Source organism: Gymnoscopelus braueri, assembly GCF_963280865.1.
Source record: "Gymnoscopelus braueri genome assembly, chromosome: 3".
In the NCBI taxonomy this organism is placed as follows: Eukaryota; Metazoa; Chordata; class Actinopteri; order Myctophiformes; family Myctophidae; genus Gymnoscopelus; species Gymnoscopelus braueri.
The window spans coordinates 35983363-36004919 of NC_137612.1; the positions used below are offsets into that span (position 1 = coordinate 35983363).

Consider the following 21557-nt stretch of genomic DNA (forward strand, 5'->3'; position numbering starts at 1 on the left):
GTCAAGATCCTTCCATCTACAGTAAGGATTATCCTTCAAACCATGAACCATAACGTTACTGTCGGGCAGAAACCTTGTATCTCCATATTTCAACCTTTTATATTTATTTGTTCTTTTCGTAAATTAATGCCCTAATTCGTCATACTACTATGTCACACAAAAGTACCAGAAAAAGCCGATCTACACGCTCAAAATGTGTCACATTGGTTATTTTTGCTACTTTTTTTTTTCCTACATTGGATCCATTGGAACAGACAGTTTTTTCCATTTCTTGAAAAGTAACGCTTTAGGACATGCAAGGTTTCCACCCGACAGAGACGATTAGTTAACGCATCATAGGCTCCGTCAGGCGACTTGTGCATCTCAGGGTTCACATTGAGTAAGGTAGTAAACATACAGTACATGAAAGATTTGGAGTGAAGGAGAGGCTTTTGCACTGCAGGATGTGACAGAATGCATTTGGTTCGTGTAGTGTAGATCAGAGAAAGGCGGCGACAGTTGATGATGATCTAGATTTGTGTTGATGCAGTTGGGAGTTGCATGGTCTCAGGAAAAGGATAACAGGAAAAGTGTATGACATGTCGGAATGGAAAGGAGCAGAACAGGGCAAAATAGAATAGTACAGAACAGAAGCTGCTTACAACACAATACCGTATTGAAGAGTAACACAACATCACAGTACCACTAAAATGTAAAAGGAATGAAGTATTATCCAAAATGGTGATTAAATGAGAACACCCATCCACAAAAGTGTAGATCAACAGTCCATCACCATTCTAAATCTAAAAATAGGACACTGCACACTCTTACAGAATAGATTCAAGTTATTGAACTATTAGACTACCAACATGTTTCAGACATTTCTAAAAGGAAAGTATTAAACATGATACTAGCCTTGTGTATTGATATACTACCCCTACCATTAACTCTTTGTCTTCTTTATATTCCTCCACTTTCCGTCCCAGGGTCCCGACGGTCCCTCAGGTCCTCAGGGTCTGGCTGGTCAGCGTGGTATTGTGGGTCTGCCCGGACAGCGTGGTGAGAGAGGTTTCCCCGGCCTGCCTGGACCATCTGTAAGTCCCTTAGAGTTCAACCTGTTCAATTATTCAACAAGCACACCTTCCAGAATGGTTCTTAGAAGAAATCTTGTTAGAAATGACCAAACCTGCCTACCGATGATGTCATTGGTAGGCGGGTTTCTGATCTGTCCACAGCCCTCCTCTGAGACAGAGGAGAATATAGAATTATTATGAGCATTAGTGAGGACAAATTATATGAAGATAGGTTGAAAATAGCTGAAGTCGTCCTTTAATTACTACAGAGGAGGATCAGCTCATGAAGATCCACAGACTCTGTGAAGAGGCTCATGTATGAAACACAGCCCTATGTGAAGTTCTTCTGGATGAGTTGTCAGACAGAATTCCCAGAGCTTACAGTAAAAGCAATGTAGTGTTTTTACCTATTGGAACTACATATCTCTGTCCCTGTCCACCACTATCTAGCCAAGAATAGACTGTGTGCAAGTCAAGAAAAACCCTGGGTCACAATCAGTGGAAAACCCCTGCCCTAAATCTATAAATCTATAAATAGAACATTGCTTACGTTGCTATTGTGGGATATTGTCCTCCAGTGATGGAACTGTTGTCAACCACTTAAGACCTATATACTTTGTCATAGACAAAATAGCGAAAATGGCTGCTGCACAACGCATTGTGAGCTTATAGATCTGATATTTTCGCTGTTGTCGAAATATTAGAATTTTCTGGATTTTTTTCTTCTTCTAACTTTCACCTATAATGAATGGCCAACATAGGGATGCCAGGGTAAAAGTGTTTAACCACACAATTAATCTTGTCTCACTCAATACTTGACAAGAGAGGGAACTCTAAGACACCTTCTCAAAGTCAATGTGAGAATTGAAACAACACACAAGTCAGGGCCCCTCTCCCAGCAATGTGATGTTATGTGATGTGTGACCGGTGACAGGATGACACATTCACATGGTCCCTACTCACAGCATCCCAGGGGGGCGTGCCCTCGCCATTAAACATTCATCGAGCCACATGAAATAGATGGAAAGAAAGTGTGGCACAAATGTCACTCAAGGATGCTTCAAACATGCTTTAAATGATGCAAAATTCAGTGCCTGTGAAGGTAACGGCGAGGTTTTGTAGATGGGAGTGTTCTACAAGTCTTATCACTTTGAAGGCTGTGTGTTCACATACAGTACATACTTTAGGTGCTGACAGGAATGTCTACAGTTCACTTCACTGGGATGCCAAAGCGACCACAGATACCGTAGATGCATAGAAAGGGATGTCACATAATTTGACTTTGATGATACTGTATATTGATGATATGATACAGTAGTCAGATTACGTTATCGTCACCCTGCTTTATCATGGCTTTTTGACAGGTGCAATAGCATATACAGTACATATTGTGCAACATATGAAAATATGCTGAACCAGTACTTTTGAATGCACAACTTGACTGAGCCAATTAATCATTTGTATTCTCTGTGCATAATTCCTTCATCATCTCTCTTTTACAGGATTATAAAATAGTTTTCTTTGTGTAATTTATGATTTTTTTTTTGCTATTTACAATGCAGAAAGCTTTTAGCTGTTATTTTATGTGTTGTTGCTTTTATTGAATTATTCATGTCTGTTGAGTAATTTAAATATTACATGACATAAAAAAGAGAATCCACTGGCTTCCCAGTAAACAAGCTTTTTTCTCTGTATGGTTCAGGGTGAGCCTGGTAAGCAGGGATCTCCTGGTGGGAGTGGAGACCGTGGACCACCCGGACCTGTTGGACCCCCTGGATTGACTGGACCTTCTGGAGAGTCTGGCAGAGAGGTGTGGGACTAGCCATCACACAGCATGCATGTTCTCTGTGCCCTGCCTCTCATCTATAATTTAGTCCAAGGAATCCTAAGCCCCTTCTTTCAGCCCACATCAAGCTGATTAAAAAGCTCCATGCTGCTACCCACCAGAAATATTCCAGTGTAACACATTTTGCTGCTATCTTGGGCTTTAGGGGGGTGGGGAGTTCCTCTTTAGATATAGGAACAAGACAGAATTCCAATTCAGTCCATGAGTTTGTTTTAGGATTGCTGCCAACTCACTATATTCAGATGGTCAGAACAATTCATAGAAAAATAATATCATAAGGAAAAAGGTAACATTTTAACAATGTGATAACGATATAAGGTATAATTCTACCATAATTCTTCCTCACATGCTACAATTTCTCTACATGCTTGTATAGCTTTTATGCCTAAAAATATGAACTTCATGTAAGCTGCATTAGTGTTCAGTTATTCACTGGCTTCTCGAAAGGCCACTTGCATGATGTTAAGGGAAGCTATTAACATGTAACATTGTCGTGACAGGGCAACCCTGGATCTGATGGACCCCCAGGAAGAGACGGTGCCACTGGAATTAAGGTGTGAACTCTTTCATGCTTTGTCCGAATTCATTTCTTATTGCTTCAGAACTAATTGGGCCTTGAGGACATAATTCAGTATTCTCCACTATTATTATATAACTATAACTGTGGCTGTGACTGTATAATTTATTTATGTTTATGACAGTTCTATTTAGTATAGGCTACTTATTACGACATGATACTGAGCATAGATGTTATCATCACTGTCGGGCGGAGACCTTGTACCAAACCGTTACTGTTCAGGATATAGGGAAAAAAAACATCTGTGTTCCAATAGATCCAGTGTAGTTATTATTTAGTCGCAAAACCCACAGATTTAACCACTTTCACTTTCACTTCTGAAGTTTTTCCAAAACATCGAAATAGCCGATTTCCGCTACCTTTGGAGCAATACTATTCGACAAAGTACAGTAGGACAATAATTTACAATATCCAGTTTATGCCTAACAAGGTTTCTGCCCAACAGCGACGACATCTGTGAAGCTGTGTTTAGCTGTGGGTGAATCTACCAGTTGTGTATTGATGTGTAGTTGCATAGATTGCAGTTAGTAATCTGGAAGATGCATCAGGGATGATATTAGGTTTGCAAAATCAGTTTTTCCACGCCTGACATCCTGTGTTGTGTTCCGTCTGTTACAGGGTGACCGTGGTAACACAGGTCCTCTTGGTGCTCCCGGCGCTCCAGGTGCTTCCGGAGCTCCCGGCCCTGTCGGACCCACTGGCAAGCAGGGCGACAGAGGAGAGGCTGTGAGTACTAATGTTTCAGCATTGAGCTTTGTCACGGTTTTGTGTTTTTATTAAAGCTGCAATCCAGAACTTATTTGAATGAAGATGAAACATAAATTTTAACCAAGCCGTATGATAGAGTATATTAATACGATATAATTAGTAACATGCGTACTGGTTCGAAGGCGTTCCCCCTACATTTCCATTGAGACATTTAGACCCTGGTGTTGGGTAATACTCGTTACTGGTCGACAAGTAGCCCTGACTGAAGTTCATAAGCCCCATATCTCCAATGGAAAAAAGGGGATTCCTTCTTGCGTGAGCGGTAGATGTTGGGTCTCTGGGTTCAGGTCACAGGTGTTAAGTTGCAATTACCTCTCCATTGTGAGAGGACATGAAACTTACAGATTGCAGCTTTAACTTCAGCACAGAGTCACTCACGTCGGTTGGATTTCTCTTTGTCAAAGTAATATGTATTATTCCATTTAGAGTCCAGAGTTACCACAGTACAATTTGAAAATGTGAAAATGGCTTTGTGATGCACATCCACTTGTAGTTCCACAGTTGAGTTCTCAATATAAATTACATTAGATTGATAAACGGAAGATTACAGCTACAATAGATTTGATCCAGGATGAACAAGATGACTACAGTGTAGGATGGCTGCATGACGCGCAACCAATTGTAGGTGCACAGCTGAGAAAATGTAATTTAATTCAAAAAGGAAAATTACCAGTAGACTAATGTTACTAACATTATGTAGATCTTAAATAGATATATGTCAAATCAAACTTAATGGTCAGAATATATTTTCCTCTGTATATTTCAGTTATAATTTCATAACCGTGTGTTTCTGTTTTTTCCTAGGGTGCCCAAGGCCCTTCTGGACCCTCCGGACCTGCCGGAGCAAGAGGAATGGCTGTATGTGTCTCTCTGAATGAATACACTTTCATATCCATCTTATCCATAACATATTTAGAACACACACACACAATTTCCTGAAGAGTTATAAAAACAGTGCCAGGCACCAGCCTACTGTATCTTGGTTAAAGATACAGTAGGTCATGGCTTTCATCTGCGGCAGAAGTGATATTATGAGTATTTACTAACAACTTTGCTGTGCATTCCATTTCAGGGACCCCAAGGACCCCGTGGTGACAAGGGTGAGGCTGGAGAGAATGGTGAGAGAGGACAGAAGGGACACAGAGGTTTCACCGGTCTGCAGGGTCTACCTGGACCTCCCGTAAGTACTCTGTACCTACTGTATTACACTGAATTGACCATTATTCACACAGCTGCCATTTTATCAGAGCAAGTGTGTCCCGTCTTTTATTGCTCTAATAAGGAACCAACCAAGAGACCAAATGATTAATTATTGCGGCAGCAAAGTGTATTTTTTAATATTATATCCCAAAATCAAGATGCTTGATAATATATTAATTGTGTTGCTGTTAATTAGTAGTCATGGGTTATTTCAGTATTTCATCATCATCATCATCATCATCATGCTTTACTGTATGTTTCTGTAGGGTCAATCTGGTGACCAGGGTGCTACTGGATCTGCTGGACCTAATGGACCAAGAGTGAGTACAGAATACAGATTTATAAAATATATTAGAATATCTGTAATATTTCATACTGTGGTGCCATGTGATCTCGACAGTGATTCACAAGAAGATCTTATTCTTATTATTGTTAAAGATGATGAACACAGATCTCAAATCAATTCTCTCCTGTATTTAAGACTTATTTTCACACCTGAAAGTTGTTCAGAGCTAAATTAATCTTCTGTGGTTGTGTGTGTGCCTAGGGACCACCTGGACCTGTTGGCCCCGCTGGAAAGGATGGTTCCAATGGTCTGCCCGGACCCATCGGACCCCCTGGACCTCGTGGTCGCTCTGGAGAGTCTGGTCCCGCTGTGAGTGCTGTCAAATTGATCTTGTAACTAAAAAAATTAAATGGCCATTAGCCAGTCTGTATGTTTCCCTAGACATACTAAACGTATTTCTTTTTGCAATTTAACAATGTTCTGTCCTGTTATGCAATGCATGTACTGCATGTGCACACTAGATTGTTAATCATGTATCCAAAATGGCACCAATACATATGCCCTGAGTCATACAGTATACATTAGGTATATACTTTGACTCTGTAAAATCCACCCTCTATAGTATAGACTTCCGTGATTATCAACAATGATCTTCATGGTATAGTATAGAGTCTATACTACTGTATACGATGAAGATCATCATTGCTAAATCACGTTAGTGTTAGAACTATATATTAATATTAGTCTAAATAGGTCCCATGATCCAACCAAAATCTGTTCCATAACTCCATAACATTGCTGTGGCCCTTTTCTCATAACAGTGACACAATGATCCACCATATTCCTTTAGCTGTCTGAAACATGCCCTGTATAACCCGTCTTCCTTGTGTTTTTCCTCCTCACAGGGTCCCCCCGGAAACTCTGGTCCCCCCGGTCCCCCAGGTCCTCCTGGCCCTGGCATCGACATGTCTGCTTTCGCTGGCCTGTCGCAGCACGAGAAGTCCCCCGATCCTCTCAGGTACATGAGGGCCGACCAGGCTTCCGGAAGCCTCCGCACGCACGACGCTGAGGTAGACGCTACGCTCAAGTCCCTCAACAACCAGATCGAGAACATCCGCAGCCCAGAGGGATCCAAGAAGAACCCCGCCCGCACCTGCAGAGACCTCAAGCTCTGCCACCCTGACTGGAAGAGCGGTGAGTGACAGTGGGCAGAATTGGTCAAATGGGGGTTGGATGATGAGCTGACAGTGTGTGTTGTTGGCAATTGAATTCATGCAGAGTTTCAGTTTTTGTCACATTCGTTCATGGTGAATGAAGAATCCAAAAACTAAGAAAATACTTGAGGAATTGAAGAAAAATAGCGGTACAAGATTAACAACAGCACAACTATAAAAAGAAATATCTGTTTATAAACTCCAACACAACTCTCACAGTACAACCCAAGTGTCCTGCATCCAGTCGTATCATCAGTACTTACTAGAGTTCACACGTACACGCTCACCCAGGCGCTCTCCTCAGACTGCTTATCACAAAGTGTTTAATTTAATAATGTGAAAAAAATATTCTCCATGAATTCAAAGTTTAACTGGGTGAGTAATTGATGAACAAAAGAAAAGGATGCTTAAAGTTGTCGTAGTGTGCATAGTGTGGCTGCTAGAACAGGCATAACTTAATAGTCTGATTCAATCAATACTTCACTAACTAATCAAATTTGATTACTGGCTGAATGCTATTTGTGCTAGTATGAATGTATCACAATATTGTCTTCACCAATAGAAAAATACAATGTCACTATCTTATATAGATTAGACAGACCCTTTCATAAAAGTCTAGTCACCTACAGAGCCACGCCGTAAAAAGGTGTAATCCACCCAGAAGCTGATCCCATGTGCTTGCTCTGTGTCCGTAGGAGAGTATTGGATCGATCCTAACCAGGGTTGCACCATTGACGCAATCAAGGTCTTCTGTAACATGGAGACTGGAGAGTCATGTGTCTACCCCAAGCCTTCCGGCATCCCACGCAAGAACTGGTGGTCCAGCAAGAGCAAGGACCGCAAACACATTTGGTTCGGAGAGACAATGAATGGAGGATTCCACGTGAGTCATACTATGATTTTCACCTTTCTGTGTCATATGAACTAAGCTGACATTAGCTGACATTCCCACCTCTGTTCTTGGTAATGTGGTTTATATAGTTATGAATGTGTGGGAGCATGCAACTTGATGACATAGTATAGTAGTCAAAAAAGTATTTTTTATGATGTGTGTGGACGTCGACGAAATAGTATACTGTAGTATGCCATTTTTACAACAATAGAAACTTGTATGGATCAGTGACAAAATGGGGTTGACAAGATGACAAGTAAAAAATAAATGTAAAATCATATTTTAAGGGCATGTATCAGGTTTGTTCAAATGTGCATTTTGCAGTAATGTTGGTTGCATGGAATTTGAAAAGACATTTTGCAAAAACTTTTACAATCAAAATTACATAATGTGCCTCAAAACCACTTAATCTTAAATATCTTAAAAATCTTGAAAAATATTGAATATTATATCCACTTGGAGTGAATGAAAGTGTTCTTGTAATTTCAGTGTCATGATAGTATCATGTTCATTACCATGTCAGTGTCATGGTCAGTATCATGTCAGTATCATGGTCAGTATCATGGTCAGTATTATGTCAGTATCATGGTCAGTATTATGCCAGTATCATGGTCAGTATCATGTCAGTGTCATGTCAGTATCATGGTCAGTATCATGTCAGTACCATGGTCAGTATCATGTCAGTATCATGTCAGTATAATGGTCAGTATCATGTCAGTACCATGTCAGTATCATGTCAGTATCATGTCAGTATCATGGTCAGTATCATGGTCAGTATCATGTCAGTATAATGGTCAGTATCATGTCAGTATCATGTCAGTATCCCAGTATTATGGTCAGTCTCATGTCAGTATCATGGTCAGTATCATGTCAGTACCATGGTCAGTATCATGTCAGTATAATGGTCAGTATAATGGTCAGTATCATGTCAGTACCATGTCAGTATCATGTCAGTATCATGTCAGTATCATGGTCAGTATCATGGTCAGTATCATGGTCAGTATCATGTCAGTATAATGGTCAGTATCATGTCAGTATCATGTCAGTATCCCAGTATTATGGTCAGTCTCATGTCAGTATCATGGTCAGTATCAATCAATATTGAATAAAACCAGACATTTTAGACTACTGTAGGTCCTCAAACAGAAAGTACGAAAGTAACTTGTATTTTTATTTTCTTATTTTATCCCTTTTAAATTCAACTAAACTATAATGGACACAAAAAAATGTGCATCACATCATTGACCAATATTATAATAACCACATACATCATTATAATGTTAATAGACCGTTTTTGCAGTCCTTGATGGTCCCTTTGTGTTTCCTCCCTGCAGTTCAGCTATGGAGATGACAGCCTGGCGCCCAACACTGCCGCCATCCAGATGACCTTCCTGAGACTGCTTTCCACCGAAGCTTCTCAGAACCTCACCTACCACTGCAAGAACAGCGTGGCCTACATGGACGCCTCAGCGGGCAACCTGAAGAAGGCTGTGCTACTGCAGGGCTCCAACGATGTAGAGATCAGAGCTGAGGGCAACAGCCGCTTCACGTACAGCGTCATGGAGGACGGTTGCACGGTGAGCTTGGCACGCAGACAGACACACAAAGACATTCCTGTAAATACTCACACATGGGACAGCACAACAGCACACCAAAGTACTGGAAAATACATCCACTTTGTAACGCTGCTGTACATACATCCTTTTTTCAGGGTCTTTTTCAGTATTGAATGATATTGATTACAGCCATTTGTGCAGTGTGTTTTGAGCTAATGAATTCCTTTAAAACAAGAACACGATCACTTGCACACGCTTGCATGTGAGGCTAACACAAATTAATTAAAACTATGCTCCCAAAAGGCCAAACGTGTTTCCTGTTTGCGGGGGGGGGAAATAGACGAAAATAGGCGATCTACAAGCACAGAATGCGTCGCATTGCAACACGTTGTGAGCTTGTAGAGCTGCTATTTCCAGCAAGCGACTCCACCATACCACTTCTTATGAATTAAGTATTACAATGACTTACAAGGTAGAGCGCAACTGTGATATGATCAAACATTGACTCTCTCTCATGCCCTCACCAAAACAATCTAATTTTCTCGAGGCGTGGAGCGAATAATCGAGGAGCACGTTTTCTTCCACAATTAGTTTTACTTTTTATATATCACTGAATCGAATAGACTGTTTATATTGTGTTTATAACGTGCGAAAATAGCCCATATACACAACGCGATACAAAGAAAGAAAAACAACTTTGATTCGTTTTTATAATTGATTAGTTCGATTAACTGTTGCACCCCTAAACTTAACACTCTCTCTCCCTCTCTCTCTCCCTCTATAGAGACACACAGGACAGTGGGGAAAGACAGTAATCGAGTACAGATCACAGAAGACATCCCGTCTTCCCATTGTAGACATTGCCCCCATGGATATCGGTGGATCAGACCAGGAGTTCGGTGTCGACGTAGGCGCTGTCTGCTTCTTGTAAAGAAAGGAGGGATCTAGAGATAATTACGAAGAGGAAATACAATAAAGAATAATTAAGAGAAGAAAAAAAAAGATGAAATGAGAGGAACACACTTCCAAAAACAAAATGCGGAAGAGAGAAAGAGAGAAAAAGAAAGATCAAGACACTTTAAAAAAAAAATGGGACTTTTTTTTCTACGTAAAAAAGTGCTTTTCCAAGTCGTACTCCTAGGATATCTGCACTGAACGGCACCAGCAATTGTCATCTGTGATTCGTCCAGAGTTGCCTCCAATCACATCATCCCCTAAGGACATCCAGCAGCTCCCAGAATCCCCCACCCTGGGTGAACCCACGTACCCAGCCCCCCCTCACTCCCCCCCCCCCCTTCCAAATGAAGAAGGAGGCAAGGTGAGGAGCATAAGGGAACACACCAGGGAAAAAGAGCGAGAAAGAGAGAAAGAAAGTTGCGTTGGTGTTATTTATTTATTGTTTAGGTTTGCATCCCAGGTGTGTCAAAGCTGAGTGTGTTACCAAGTTAAAAAGCCCACTCATATAAAAAAAAGACCCTTATCCTCCAACTTCCACGCCCTCCTTCTGTCCTGCACCCCTTCCTTTTCCCCATTACCATATTATCCACTAAAGAATACATATCTCTTGTTGAAACCAAAAATCTACAGTAGCTGTAAGTTAGTAAGTGCAGGTGATCCTATTTCTACCACCCCAGTGTGTATCAGAAAGTTACTGTGTATTATAATAAAGGTCAATGGTGCTATTGTTGTAAAACAGTCTGTATTTTTTAACAACCGGATACTGATATGTAGTGACATGTATATATGTATATATATGTATATGTGTGTATACATATATATACAGTTCTCAGAGAGTACATTTCACACTGGGATTTTGTATTTCAGTGTGATGAATGTCCCCCCCCCCCCCGCCCAGCGCTCCCTGCCTTGCCCCACCCCCGTGCTTCAATCCCTACACATGAACACGCCCACCGTCGCTTTTTTTAAATTGTGTCCAATTTGGAACGAGTCATGAATTGAATTTTCTTTTTTTTTATTAGTTTTATGTTCAGATTTTTTTGTTTTCTTTTGTTTATTTGTTTAGATATTCTAAAGCTACCTCACACACACAAAAAAAGCAACTACATAAAATAAGCCCCCCCATGCGAAACACAGTTTACAAACCCAGCTTGGGCAAATATGTTGTTGTGAGAAACTTGATCATGAAAGTCCAGCCTCTGCGCCCCATCCCGTCCTACCCCATCCCGTCCCCTCTGCTATCACCGGCTTTGACCCCATCCCACTTCACTCCCTCCCATTCAAACCCTAGTTGTGCCCTCACACAGGATGTGCCCTCTGCCTTGGCACACACACTCACACACACACACACACACACACACACTCACACACACGTGTGTCTAATCGAAGTTACCTGCTGTAAGGCTGAACTGCCCACTGCGATGTCACCACACTATGCATTGCTCCCTTACAAGCCAGGAAGCGGCCACTGCCAGGGCAGAGTGTCCATTCATGTGAGGTTGTGTATATTTTTTTATTATTAATAATAGTATTATTATTAATAATAATAGCATTATTATTATGATGATGATGATCATGACTTTGTTTTTGTTACGGTTTTGATTAATGTAAATTGGAAATAAAAGACAAAAACAAGTAACAGACTGACGTCGCTTTTTATTTTATTTTTTGTGTTTTCTTTTCCTTTTTTTTTATGTATTCACCGAGCTATTTAGTAAACTTTTTCTATCAAATTCTTAAAAGTCATCTGCGACATTTGGAGACGCCCTTTGTCAGTGTGGTTGCCAGATACATTTCCAGGGGGAGAAACAGCTCAGAACTCTCAAGCAGAGGCAGTGGAGAGATGGATGACATTGGTGCCATTTTGTTTTTGCTTTGTTTGTTGTTGAGCAAGAAAATTTTAGTTGGATAAAGCAGGTGGAAAATTGTTCATATCATGTACTTTTTTTTTTGTATTATGTAAAATAGTTTTTCAATTATTTCAGTTAGTGCAACGCATGGTAGAGTAGAAATGGGAGTCACTGCAGACCATGATCAACACATTCTGTGATCTGATTGTGTCACCATGTACTTATTTTCTCTTCTCATTTTCATTTTCTTGCCTGACCTTTCACCTTAGCAATAAAAGGTTGAAGCATTTCTATGAACAAAACAGAGCCATGTTTGTTTTATTTTTTGTACTCCACTCCCCTCCCCAATCGTTTTTTTTTTTTATAGTTCATTTATTATTTAATGTATTGGTTTCCAAATCTATGATGTAATCCTTGTTAGAATAAATATTGGCATACAAACAAGAGAGAAAGCTGATCGACAGGACAAAATACATCACCAATAAAAAATACTTTATAAAAACCTACACACAGGACATGTTTGGTTCTTGTTGTATTTTGGGTCACTGGCTTGCCCACAGCCTGGGCAAAGGTATACAGCAGTGGTTCTCAAACATTTTTATGTCAACAACCCCCAAATTATTATGGATTTCGCCGTGGACCCCCATCTGAAAATATTTTGGGCCAGGGACCCCCGTACAAGATTTGTGAAAATTCCAAAATGTTCATACTTTTTTGAAGACTTTTTGAAAATAGCTAAACTACAAGCTCACAACGTGTGTAGATCGTATAGATCTGCTATTCTCAAATAGCCGATGTATATAGGGTTAAAGTGGATAAACTGATTTTGATGCTAGATTAACACATTTTGCCGCGGTCCCCACATTGAGAACCACTGGTCTACAGAACATCCTACAGTATGACTAAAGCCTGGTTTATACTCTGTAGTAGACAGTGTCGGTTGCCGACAATAACTGATTTTGAAGCAAACGACGTATCGCATCGGTTCTTGTCACTCTGTCATGCGATGGAGTATAAATCAAGCTGAAGATCACCTTAAGGCAAAGAAATATCTAGAAAACTGAACCCTTGTGTTAATTCCAGATTTGTGGCTTGCAAAACACAGATAACATTGAACAAATATTCTACTTACGTTGCAGATCATGTAAAGCTACATCAATGCTTCATGAGATTATGGACAGAGTATAATTTATTCCAACATCAAGGCCTATGTGGTTAGTTGTTAAACATAGTTTACCATATCTGATCTGGGTGCTACAGCTTCACTACAGTAGCTATCATAACAATATTATCAATTCCGTCTGATTCGAGGGTAACAGGAACGCTCGCCGCAAAACACACTCGCCCCCCCTTTTTTGCACGGAACTCTCGCCCCCCCCCCAAGTTAGGCAGTAGCTAGGCAAAATATCTGTTACAACGACGGAGGCACTCCGTTTGAAGCGGACTTGAGCCACGAGAGGCACCACTGAGCGAGCTGTTAGGCGATCGGGTCGCCGTGCAGAACGTTGCCCCCCCCCCCCCCCCCTCATCTCGATACTCCCGTGGCGTCAAACATGGCCGAGTAGGTTCTGGAGGCCAGAAATACCTGACCGTTCCGAGGTCGCCGGATTTGTGGGTCCGACCGTTGTGAGGTTGCCGGATTTGACTGGGGCGAGTGGACTTTGGTGGCCAAAAATACGTGGGTCCGACTGTTCCGAGGTCGCCGGATTTGACCCCGGGCGACTGTGTTTTGGGGCGAGTGTTCTTGTATTCAATTTGAGTTCTAATTCACAGCTTGCCTCTTGATTTACAGTAGGCTATACTCATCATACAAAGCCAGAAATAGCAGTTCTCACAACGCGAGGGCTTGCAGATCTGCTATTTTCAGCATGCAACACCTAGTACAATGAAGTATAAATCTCACACCACAAGCTTCAGTCAAACTGAATTTTACTCTGTACCCACAGACCACACGTAAAACAATACCATTTACGTAAAGCACTCTCAAAGTTTTCATAGTTATCGGATGAAGACTGTACCTTTCCATCTGATGCAAAGACACAAATGATTTGAAACACCGGCATTAGAGTAACTGAGAAAATTATTCTTGTTGTCATTGTCACGGGCCATGCCCTATACACACAATTATCAGGGACATTGCACACACGCACACACACGCTACAAAGCTGCTTCTAACATCATTGGACGGTAACTAACATCTGACTGCTTTCTGCAACACGCAAGGACTGCAATAGTTTTAAACGTGTGTATTGAAAACTGTGTAAAAGTGAATTGATTGTTTGTTAGTCACTTTTATCTCCTGCACTGCTGGTGGCAATCCTCTTCATTAGGAGGGTGCCAAATGCAGTGGAGGAGAGGGGGGTTTGTCTCAGCCTGGTAAACCATCTCGGTCCAGTGAATTCACATTATCATGTCTGCGCTCAGGGGCCAGGCCATATGACTGACAGACGCTGATTGGCTCTTCCACTTTTTGGTTTCTGCAAACCGCCCACCCAGCACCTGGGGCCAGACCGGTCTGCAGAAGACACATGATAATGTGAATTCATGCGACTGGGGTGGTTTACCAGGCTAGGTTTGTCTGTGCTTTATGAGCAAATCGTCATTGAATTACTACCCCAAGTTGTATTTGAGTTTAATCGTAAAACATCTTTGTGAGTGTTTAGATTACTCGTATGTTAGAGGGAAGGTGTAGAAGACCTAATTGTTGCTCATTTGATTCTGTGCCTTGTGGTAGGATCCATTCCTATAAAATGGAGGCTGCAGTGACAGAGAATCATTGACTCAGGCTGGAACACAGCCAGCCCCGAGGGAGAGCTGCCAGGGTCCCTTCGTGGAAGGGAGTAGCCTGCTATAGTTCTTAACCATGGGTTGTTTTGTATCCTTAGTTTTTGATGTAAGGGCGCGCTCCCACTGCACTTTTATTTTACCTCTGGGGCGGAATCTGCCAATGTTTTGTCAATGTAAATGCGTGGATTCACGCAAGAGCGGATCTTTCTGCACGTCGCGCAGACCTTGCGTTTATCTGCTCTACACGACTTGTCCATTTGAAGCATATAACTGCTGGAGGCAGGAGCTGATTTTCCCCCTATGCCCAATCGGGTGAGTCGAAGGCGGACCGTCATGAGACTCAGGAAGCACCATAGTGCTCAAGGCAGAAGGCGGTGCGTCACTCCCGTTTTTTAGAATCCGCTGGCTGCAAAAAATTGTGGCCGCGCACAACCTGCGTTTAACAGCAGCCGACCATGTTTTGGTGGGAGCGTGTTTATTTCTTATTCTCATTTTTCTCAAGCCTTAATTTTTTGTTGTTTTTAGTAATGATTTGTTGGCTTGGCCAGCACTGCATAGTGCACAGACTGTTTTTTTTTGGGAGAAAAAAAAAATACACCTAAAAGGGCATTTCTGGACTTTTTTGGAGCCATGTCATTACATTTGTCTTATTCTCACAGTGGATTATGAGAAAACAACAATTACGACAGTCAGTGTGGAGCAGTTGGGGCAAAGTGGCCTGACATGGACATACATACTCAAGAGATGAATTAAAATCTAAACTAACTGCAAAGCTCTCTCAGGGAAGAGGGCCATATTAATCTAAGGTCTAACAACCAGCATCTTAATAATTCAACCATTTCTAAATCTGGTGTTCATTTCTCTACATGGGAGACACCCGGTACAATATATACACCAAGCTGTCATGCCCGTCTGTCTGATTGCTGGTGCTTGGTGACAAGATAGCTCACTTCCTTCTCCTGCGGATATGCTCAGACTTCCTGAGAGTATATTTAGATGAATGGTTGTTTATCCTCAGATAACTAGCATTGAGTGTTAATTTAACTTCAATTAACACAGACTACACACAGGCTGTTTGTAAGCCCTACTAGGAATTAACATATACTGTACGAACACACACACACACACACAGACACAGACGCAGACGCACACGCACACGCACACGCACACGCACACGCACACGCACACGCACACGCACACACACACACACACACACACACAGTCACACACACACAGTCACACACACTACCACACACACAGTACAATACAATGACACACTTAAAACGACACACACAACCTCCCTCTTGACCTGACAGAAACACTGAATATTGCATATGAAGTGTTCATTATAGGTCAGTGGGTTTAGACGAAGCTTAATGGAAGATAAAACAGACAGCATGGGCTGTGATGAAAAGAGGGCTTGGGGGAACACAATTGGTGCAGACATGAAAGGAAAAGCTTTCCCCCCTATACATTCTCTTTTGTGTTGTTCTTTTTCATGTCTCTCATTTGTAAGAGAGAAAAAAAATCATTTTAAGAAAAAATACATTTCAATATTTGGAAATAAACATATTAAAATAAAAAATAAAATATTGCGATATGGATATATGGAATGCAACAGTTGGGCATATTGTTGGGCATATCTCATCAGTGCCTCGTTGTCCAATCTGACTCCCTGCCAAACAAGAGAGTCTCAGATCCACACTGACGGCTCAGAAGCCTGTGCTGAGTGTGTCCGTCTCTGTGGGTGACTTTGGGCAGGGTAAACTCTTCAGGTACTCCAAATGCCTGCGGGCCTCGGCCTGGTTCTGCCTCACATAGTACACCACGTAAACGATCACCATGAAGAACCACACAAACATGGTCACCAGCATGGCCACGTCGGTGGTCTTCCGCTGCAGGCTGCAGAAGTTCACCCCAGTGTCTAGGAGTCTGACCAGCGGCTGTCCCTTGTGTTCCAGGGACCCCGGATCCTCCCACCTGCTCCCCTCCCCGGGGGCGTGCACGGAGCTCTCGCACACGATGCCGTTCACCGTCTCGGGCTCCAGGTTGAGGGTCTCCATCAGCTCCTGCAGGGCACAGTCGCAGTGCCACGGGTTGTGGTAGAGGCGCATCTTGGCGCGAGTACTTCCAAACTCCTCCCTGCTGGCCCGTCTCAGCTGGTTGTGCGAGAGATCCAGCAAGCGGAGCTCGGAGCTCAGGTGTCGCAGGGCGCCCGACGCCAGCGAGTCGATGCGGTTGTGAGAGAGGTACAGGTCGCGCAGGTGGACCAGCTCCCGGAAGGCGCTCTCCGGGATGTTGCGGATGTAGTTGCGCTCCAGGTGGAGGGAGACGGTCTCCGGGGGGATGCCCGCGGGGATCTCTCGCAGCCCGGCGTCGTAGCACAGCACAGTGTTCGTGTCCCAGGAGCAGTGGCAGCTGTCAGGGCACTGGGGGCACACCTGGCCCCACAGAGCCGAGAACAACAGCAAGGTGCAGAGCCGTGAATGGAGGTCCGCTCCTCTTCCCTTCCTTCGTCCCCTGCTGATATGTCTCTCCTCACACCAGCCAGTGTCCATCGCTTCACCATAGCCCCCTGACGCACGCCAGGCCCTGACCAGACACTCTCAGTCTGCTGTCTGTGATGCCACCAGAACCTGGGAGGTTGGATGAAGGAGCATGGTTAGTGTCTGAAAGGGCAGACTCTCTCCCTCTCTCTCTCTTGTACACACACACTACATCACACACACACACACACACACACACACACACACACACACACACACACACACACACACACACACACACACACACACACACACACACACACACACACACACACACACACACACACACACACACACACACACACACACACAGTACATCACGCCCATCACTTACACTAACATACACTTAAGCCCCGTCCAGCATGCCCTCATCAAAGCCATCTGAGAGAGCCATCAGCTGGTTGAAGCTAAAAAAAGTAATTTGCCCTCCGGGAACCAGAAAATACTCCCTCCCCCCTTTCCTCTTTCCCTTACACACTGACAGGGGGAGACATTTTTTCCATAGGAGAAAAAAAGGTCAGTGGGTAAAGGGGTGGAAAATGAAATGAGATTAAGCTGATTTATCTGATAAACCCGCTGATGTACAGCCAGCGGCAGGAGGTTACAGCAGGTCAACAGATTCTCAGTAAGAAGACATTACAGTGACACCATATTAGATTAATATGTGGCTTATCACATCTCACAAAATATTTGAGGTGCTGCTGCTCACAACAGCCTATAGGACAGTGTAACATAAAGTCTGGGATAAAAAGTAATTAAATAAACTGGGTGTGCCTGGCAGCAATAATCAATCGATAAGCCCGAGTAGTGCTTGCTACACTATCACAGACAAGAACATCAATCTTGCCTGCCTGTGTCCCTCAGTGTCGATAAGCAACAGCTGGAATAAAGCTAATGGAAAACACACACACACACACACACACACACACACACACACACACACACACACACACACACACACACACACACACACACACACACACACACACACACACACACACACACACACACACACACACACACACACACACAGTATATAGGCCTATCAACTTTGGCTTTTTGCTGTTTTCATACAACTGGGACAATTTTTTCCAAACCTTTCAATTTTACAGGGAGGATATGGTCTTCAAATGTTAGCCTACTTCAAAAATAAATCTCTAGAGAATTTGATTTCAAGACCGTTTCCTTAAATGTCATGCACTTTCTTTCTGCTGTCTCTCAGTCTATCTAATATAATAAAAACAGCCATTCATCTCCATGTGATTGCTTCCTTCACATAGATACTATAGGGGACTTCAATTTGAGGCTGCAATGACCTAGATTTACTTCAATAGCCTACTGTATAGTCACTCTACTATAATTTCAACAAAGGCTGGCCAACAGGTTACATCAATATTCTCCAATATAACAAATATGTTAATTTAATATATGACAAAGCACACTCACATGCCGCAATACATTTTAATGAGTGTTTTGAGCCTAAGCTCTTTTCAGTTTGACCCGATGAAGAGCCCAGGCTTGAAACGTTATTAAAATGTATTGGAGCAAGTGAGTGTATGGGTTCTATTCTTTTTCATGATCGTATCGTAACACAGCACCCCGACAAATAACAATTTAATATCACAAATGTTTTTTCGTGGTGCCTCTGACACCACAAAGGTACTAAATTGTGCAATTAAGGTCATTTAGAGAAAATTATATCAGTACAGTGTATGAAATCGACGTAATGGTCCATAGATATTGTGATTTGTGTGGCAAGACAGCATGGCACTTTGCTGTCTCTGGGTTTTATCTACCATTAGACCTAGTTAAATCAATATTGTGAGTGTAGTAGATCAATCACAGACAAGAGGGTGGAGAGAGAAACAAGACCATGAATGCATCTCAAATCCCACAAACAATGATCAACTCTTTGGGGAAGATGAGGCATTTCAGAAGAAAAGAATAGGGGGTAGCAAAAAACGTTATCACTTGAAACAGATGGATGGGCATGGATTGAGATGCACTCATTGATCTGAAATGAAATCAGATTATTCTGAAAAAAATGTTCAGAGTTGGGGGAAATATACATAACTATATGAATTTAAACATATTATTAGTATCTTTAGTAAAGTGACTGAAAAAGTATATGGCATCTCCTTTTGACTTTAACTTCTCACTTGTCTTTTATTATAATTATTATTATGAGAGAGAGAGAGAGAGAGAGAGAGAGAGAGAGAGAGAGAGAGAGAGAGAGAGAGAGAGAGAGAGAGAGAGAGTGTGTGTGTGTGTGTGTGTGTGTGTGTGTGTGTGTGTGTGTGTGTGTGCGTGCGTGCGTGCGTGCGTGCGTGCGTGCGTGCGCGCGCGCGCGCGGCGCATGCGTGTGAGGACAGTCAAATAAATTGGAGTATAAAACAACATGAAAGACTTATTGGGACATTGGATAGTTTTAGTAAATGTGACCATAGCTGCATGTGGAGTCTAAAACACATGACAGACTATTACGATTGCCTTTATTATAATTGTATCCATATAAAATGATAACTGACATCCTATCTATTTAATTAGTCATTTCCTAGTTGTTTGAACAAATTATTTTTCATGAAGCCATACGTTATCGCCTATTGACGGGGGAAAAAAGTGTATCTATAAATGTTACTTTTATTTTACTTACGGCACCTTGCTGCTATGGACCTGTTTTTAAGAGGAGACTTGAAAAGTTAAAATGGGAAGAAAAAGGAATACATACCTGTAAACTTGAAATGTTCTTAGATTGAAGTCCAGAGGCTTAAGGCTTTTATTCGAAGTTCCTTTTTCAGGTTCGTTTGTTCTATGTTATCTGATGGAAATTGGACATGAAGTTGAATAAAAGAAGAGATCACTCAGGTCCGTGGTTGCAGTCTGCTCTCTGCTGCCTCCACTTCATCCTCTATGACTCGGTCCGCTTCAACACTGTTGTCAAATTAAATGACACCTCTCTCTCTCTCTCTCTCTCTCTCTCTCTCTCTCTCTCTCTCTCTCTCTCTCTCTCTCTCTCTCTCTCTCTCTCTCTCTCTCTCTCTCTCTCCCTCTCTCTTAAAGAGACAGAGACAACTGAATCATGAGGTTCTGCATGGACTGTTCTACGTGCGACACGTCATATATATGTGTGTGTGTGTGTGTGTGTGTGTGTGTGTGTGTGTGTGTGTGTGTGTGTGTGTGTGTGTGTGTGTGTGTGTGTATACATATAGACATAGGCAATTTTTGAGTGGTGCCAACCACAGCCACTCCTACACTTGACCGTGTGTGTGGGTCCATCCGTCCGTCCGTCCATTTGAGCACGGCCTCAACAGCTGCAGCTGATTGCAACACAAGGATGCAACCAGTTACACTAATTCAAAGGCACCACTCTCTTCACACTGGGTGTGATTTTTTAATACATTCTCATTATGCAACATATTTGGAATTGGCCGCCTGCATATATGTCTCTACATATATGTACATATATATCCATATATGTGGCATATAGGTATTAAGGGGTGCTGAATCCAAATCAGATGTATGCCCAGCTCAAAAATGGCTGCTAATGCCTCAATTAATTGACAATTTAAAGATGGCGGCCACCACTATGCTGAAATATATTAAAAACATATCCTTTTGACTAAACAAGGTAAGGTGGAGGTCAGGCAAAGCTGTCAGAACCTGTGTCAACTGGGTTTCTGTAGGCAGGGGTGATCGATGAGTGTAACAGGGCTATGGAGCCCCTCTGGCAGGTAGAGGGGTGTTTATAGAGGTCAGTGCAGAGCTATAACCTAAATGTCTAGTGGGTGCCTTACCGTGCCTAGGCAGAGGTGGAGAAGGAGTGTTTAAGTGCTATGGAGCCCCTAAGGTGGAGGGAGTATAAGGCAGTGGGTGTGGGTGAGGAGTTAAGAGTTTGCCTAGGATACCTTTCAGGTGGGAAGAGGGGAGTATGGGGGATGTGGGTCACTGGATAACTCCCTGGGCATTTGGAGCATGGAAGAGCAAAGTTATGTATTTTTAGAAGTACTATTACCAGGGGTCACAAGT

The 21557-nt window shown here is 42.4% G+C and overlaps 2 protein-coding genes across 3 annotated transcripts in view; one reads left to right on the forward strand and one right to left on the reverse strand.

The window, feature by feature from the left end:
• col2a1b (collagen, type II, alpha 1b) overlaps window positions 1-12704 on the forward strand; it is a 65393-nt gene extending 52689 nt beyond the window's left edge. For both annotated transcript variants that reach the window (XM_080423942.1, XM_080423943.1), the window contains 12 exons: window positions 966-1073; window positions 2755-2862; window positions 3399-3452; window positions 4094-4201; window positions 5048-5101; window positions 5316-5423; window positions 5710-5763; window positions 5991-6098; window positions 6635-6923; window positions 7639-7826; window positions 9170-9412; window positions 10176-12704. In XM_080423942.1, the coding sequence (XP_080280068.1) occupies window positions 966-1073; window positions 2755-2862; window positions 3399-3452; window positions 4094-4201; window positions 5048-5101; window positions 5316-5423; window positions 5710-5763; window positions 5991-6098; window positions 6635-6923; window positions 7639-7826; window positions 9170-9412; window positions 10176-10322 (1569 nt within the window). In that variant the 3' untranslated portion in view covers window positions 10323-12704. The remainder of the gene's footprint in view (window positions 1-965; window positions 1074-2754; window positions 2863-3398; window positions 3453-4093; window positions 4202-5047; window positions 5102-5315; window positions 5424-5709; window positions 5764-5990; window positions 6099-6634; window positions 6924-7638; window positions 7827-9169; window positions 9413-10175) is intronic.
• Window positions 12705-16685: 3981 nt separating this feature from the next.
• On the reverse strand, window positions 16686-20420 carry LOC308082371 (leucine-rich repeat-containing protein 3-like). Its single transcript, XM_080424099.1, has 2 exons — window positions 20260-20420; window positions 16686-17621 (listed from the first exon to the last, which is right to left on the reverse strand). Exon 2 carries the CDS (start codon window positions 17541-17543, stop codon window positions 16698-16700), a length of 846 nt encoding a protein of 281 aa, XP_080280225.1. The 5' UTR covers window positions 17544-17621; window positions 20260-20420; the 3' UTR covers window positions 16686-16697.
• Window positions 20421-21557: the final 1137 nt, after the last annotated feature.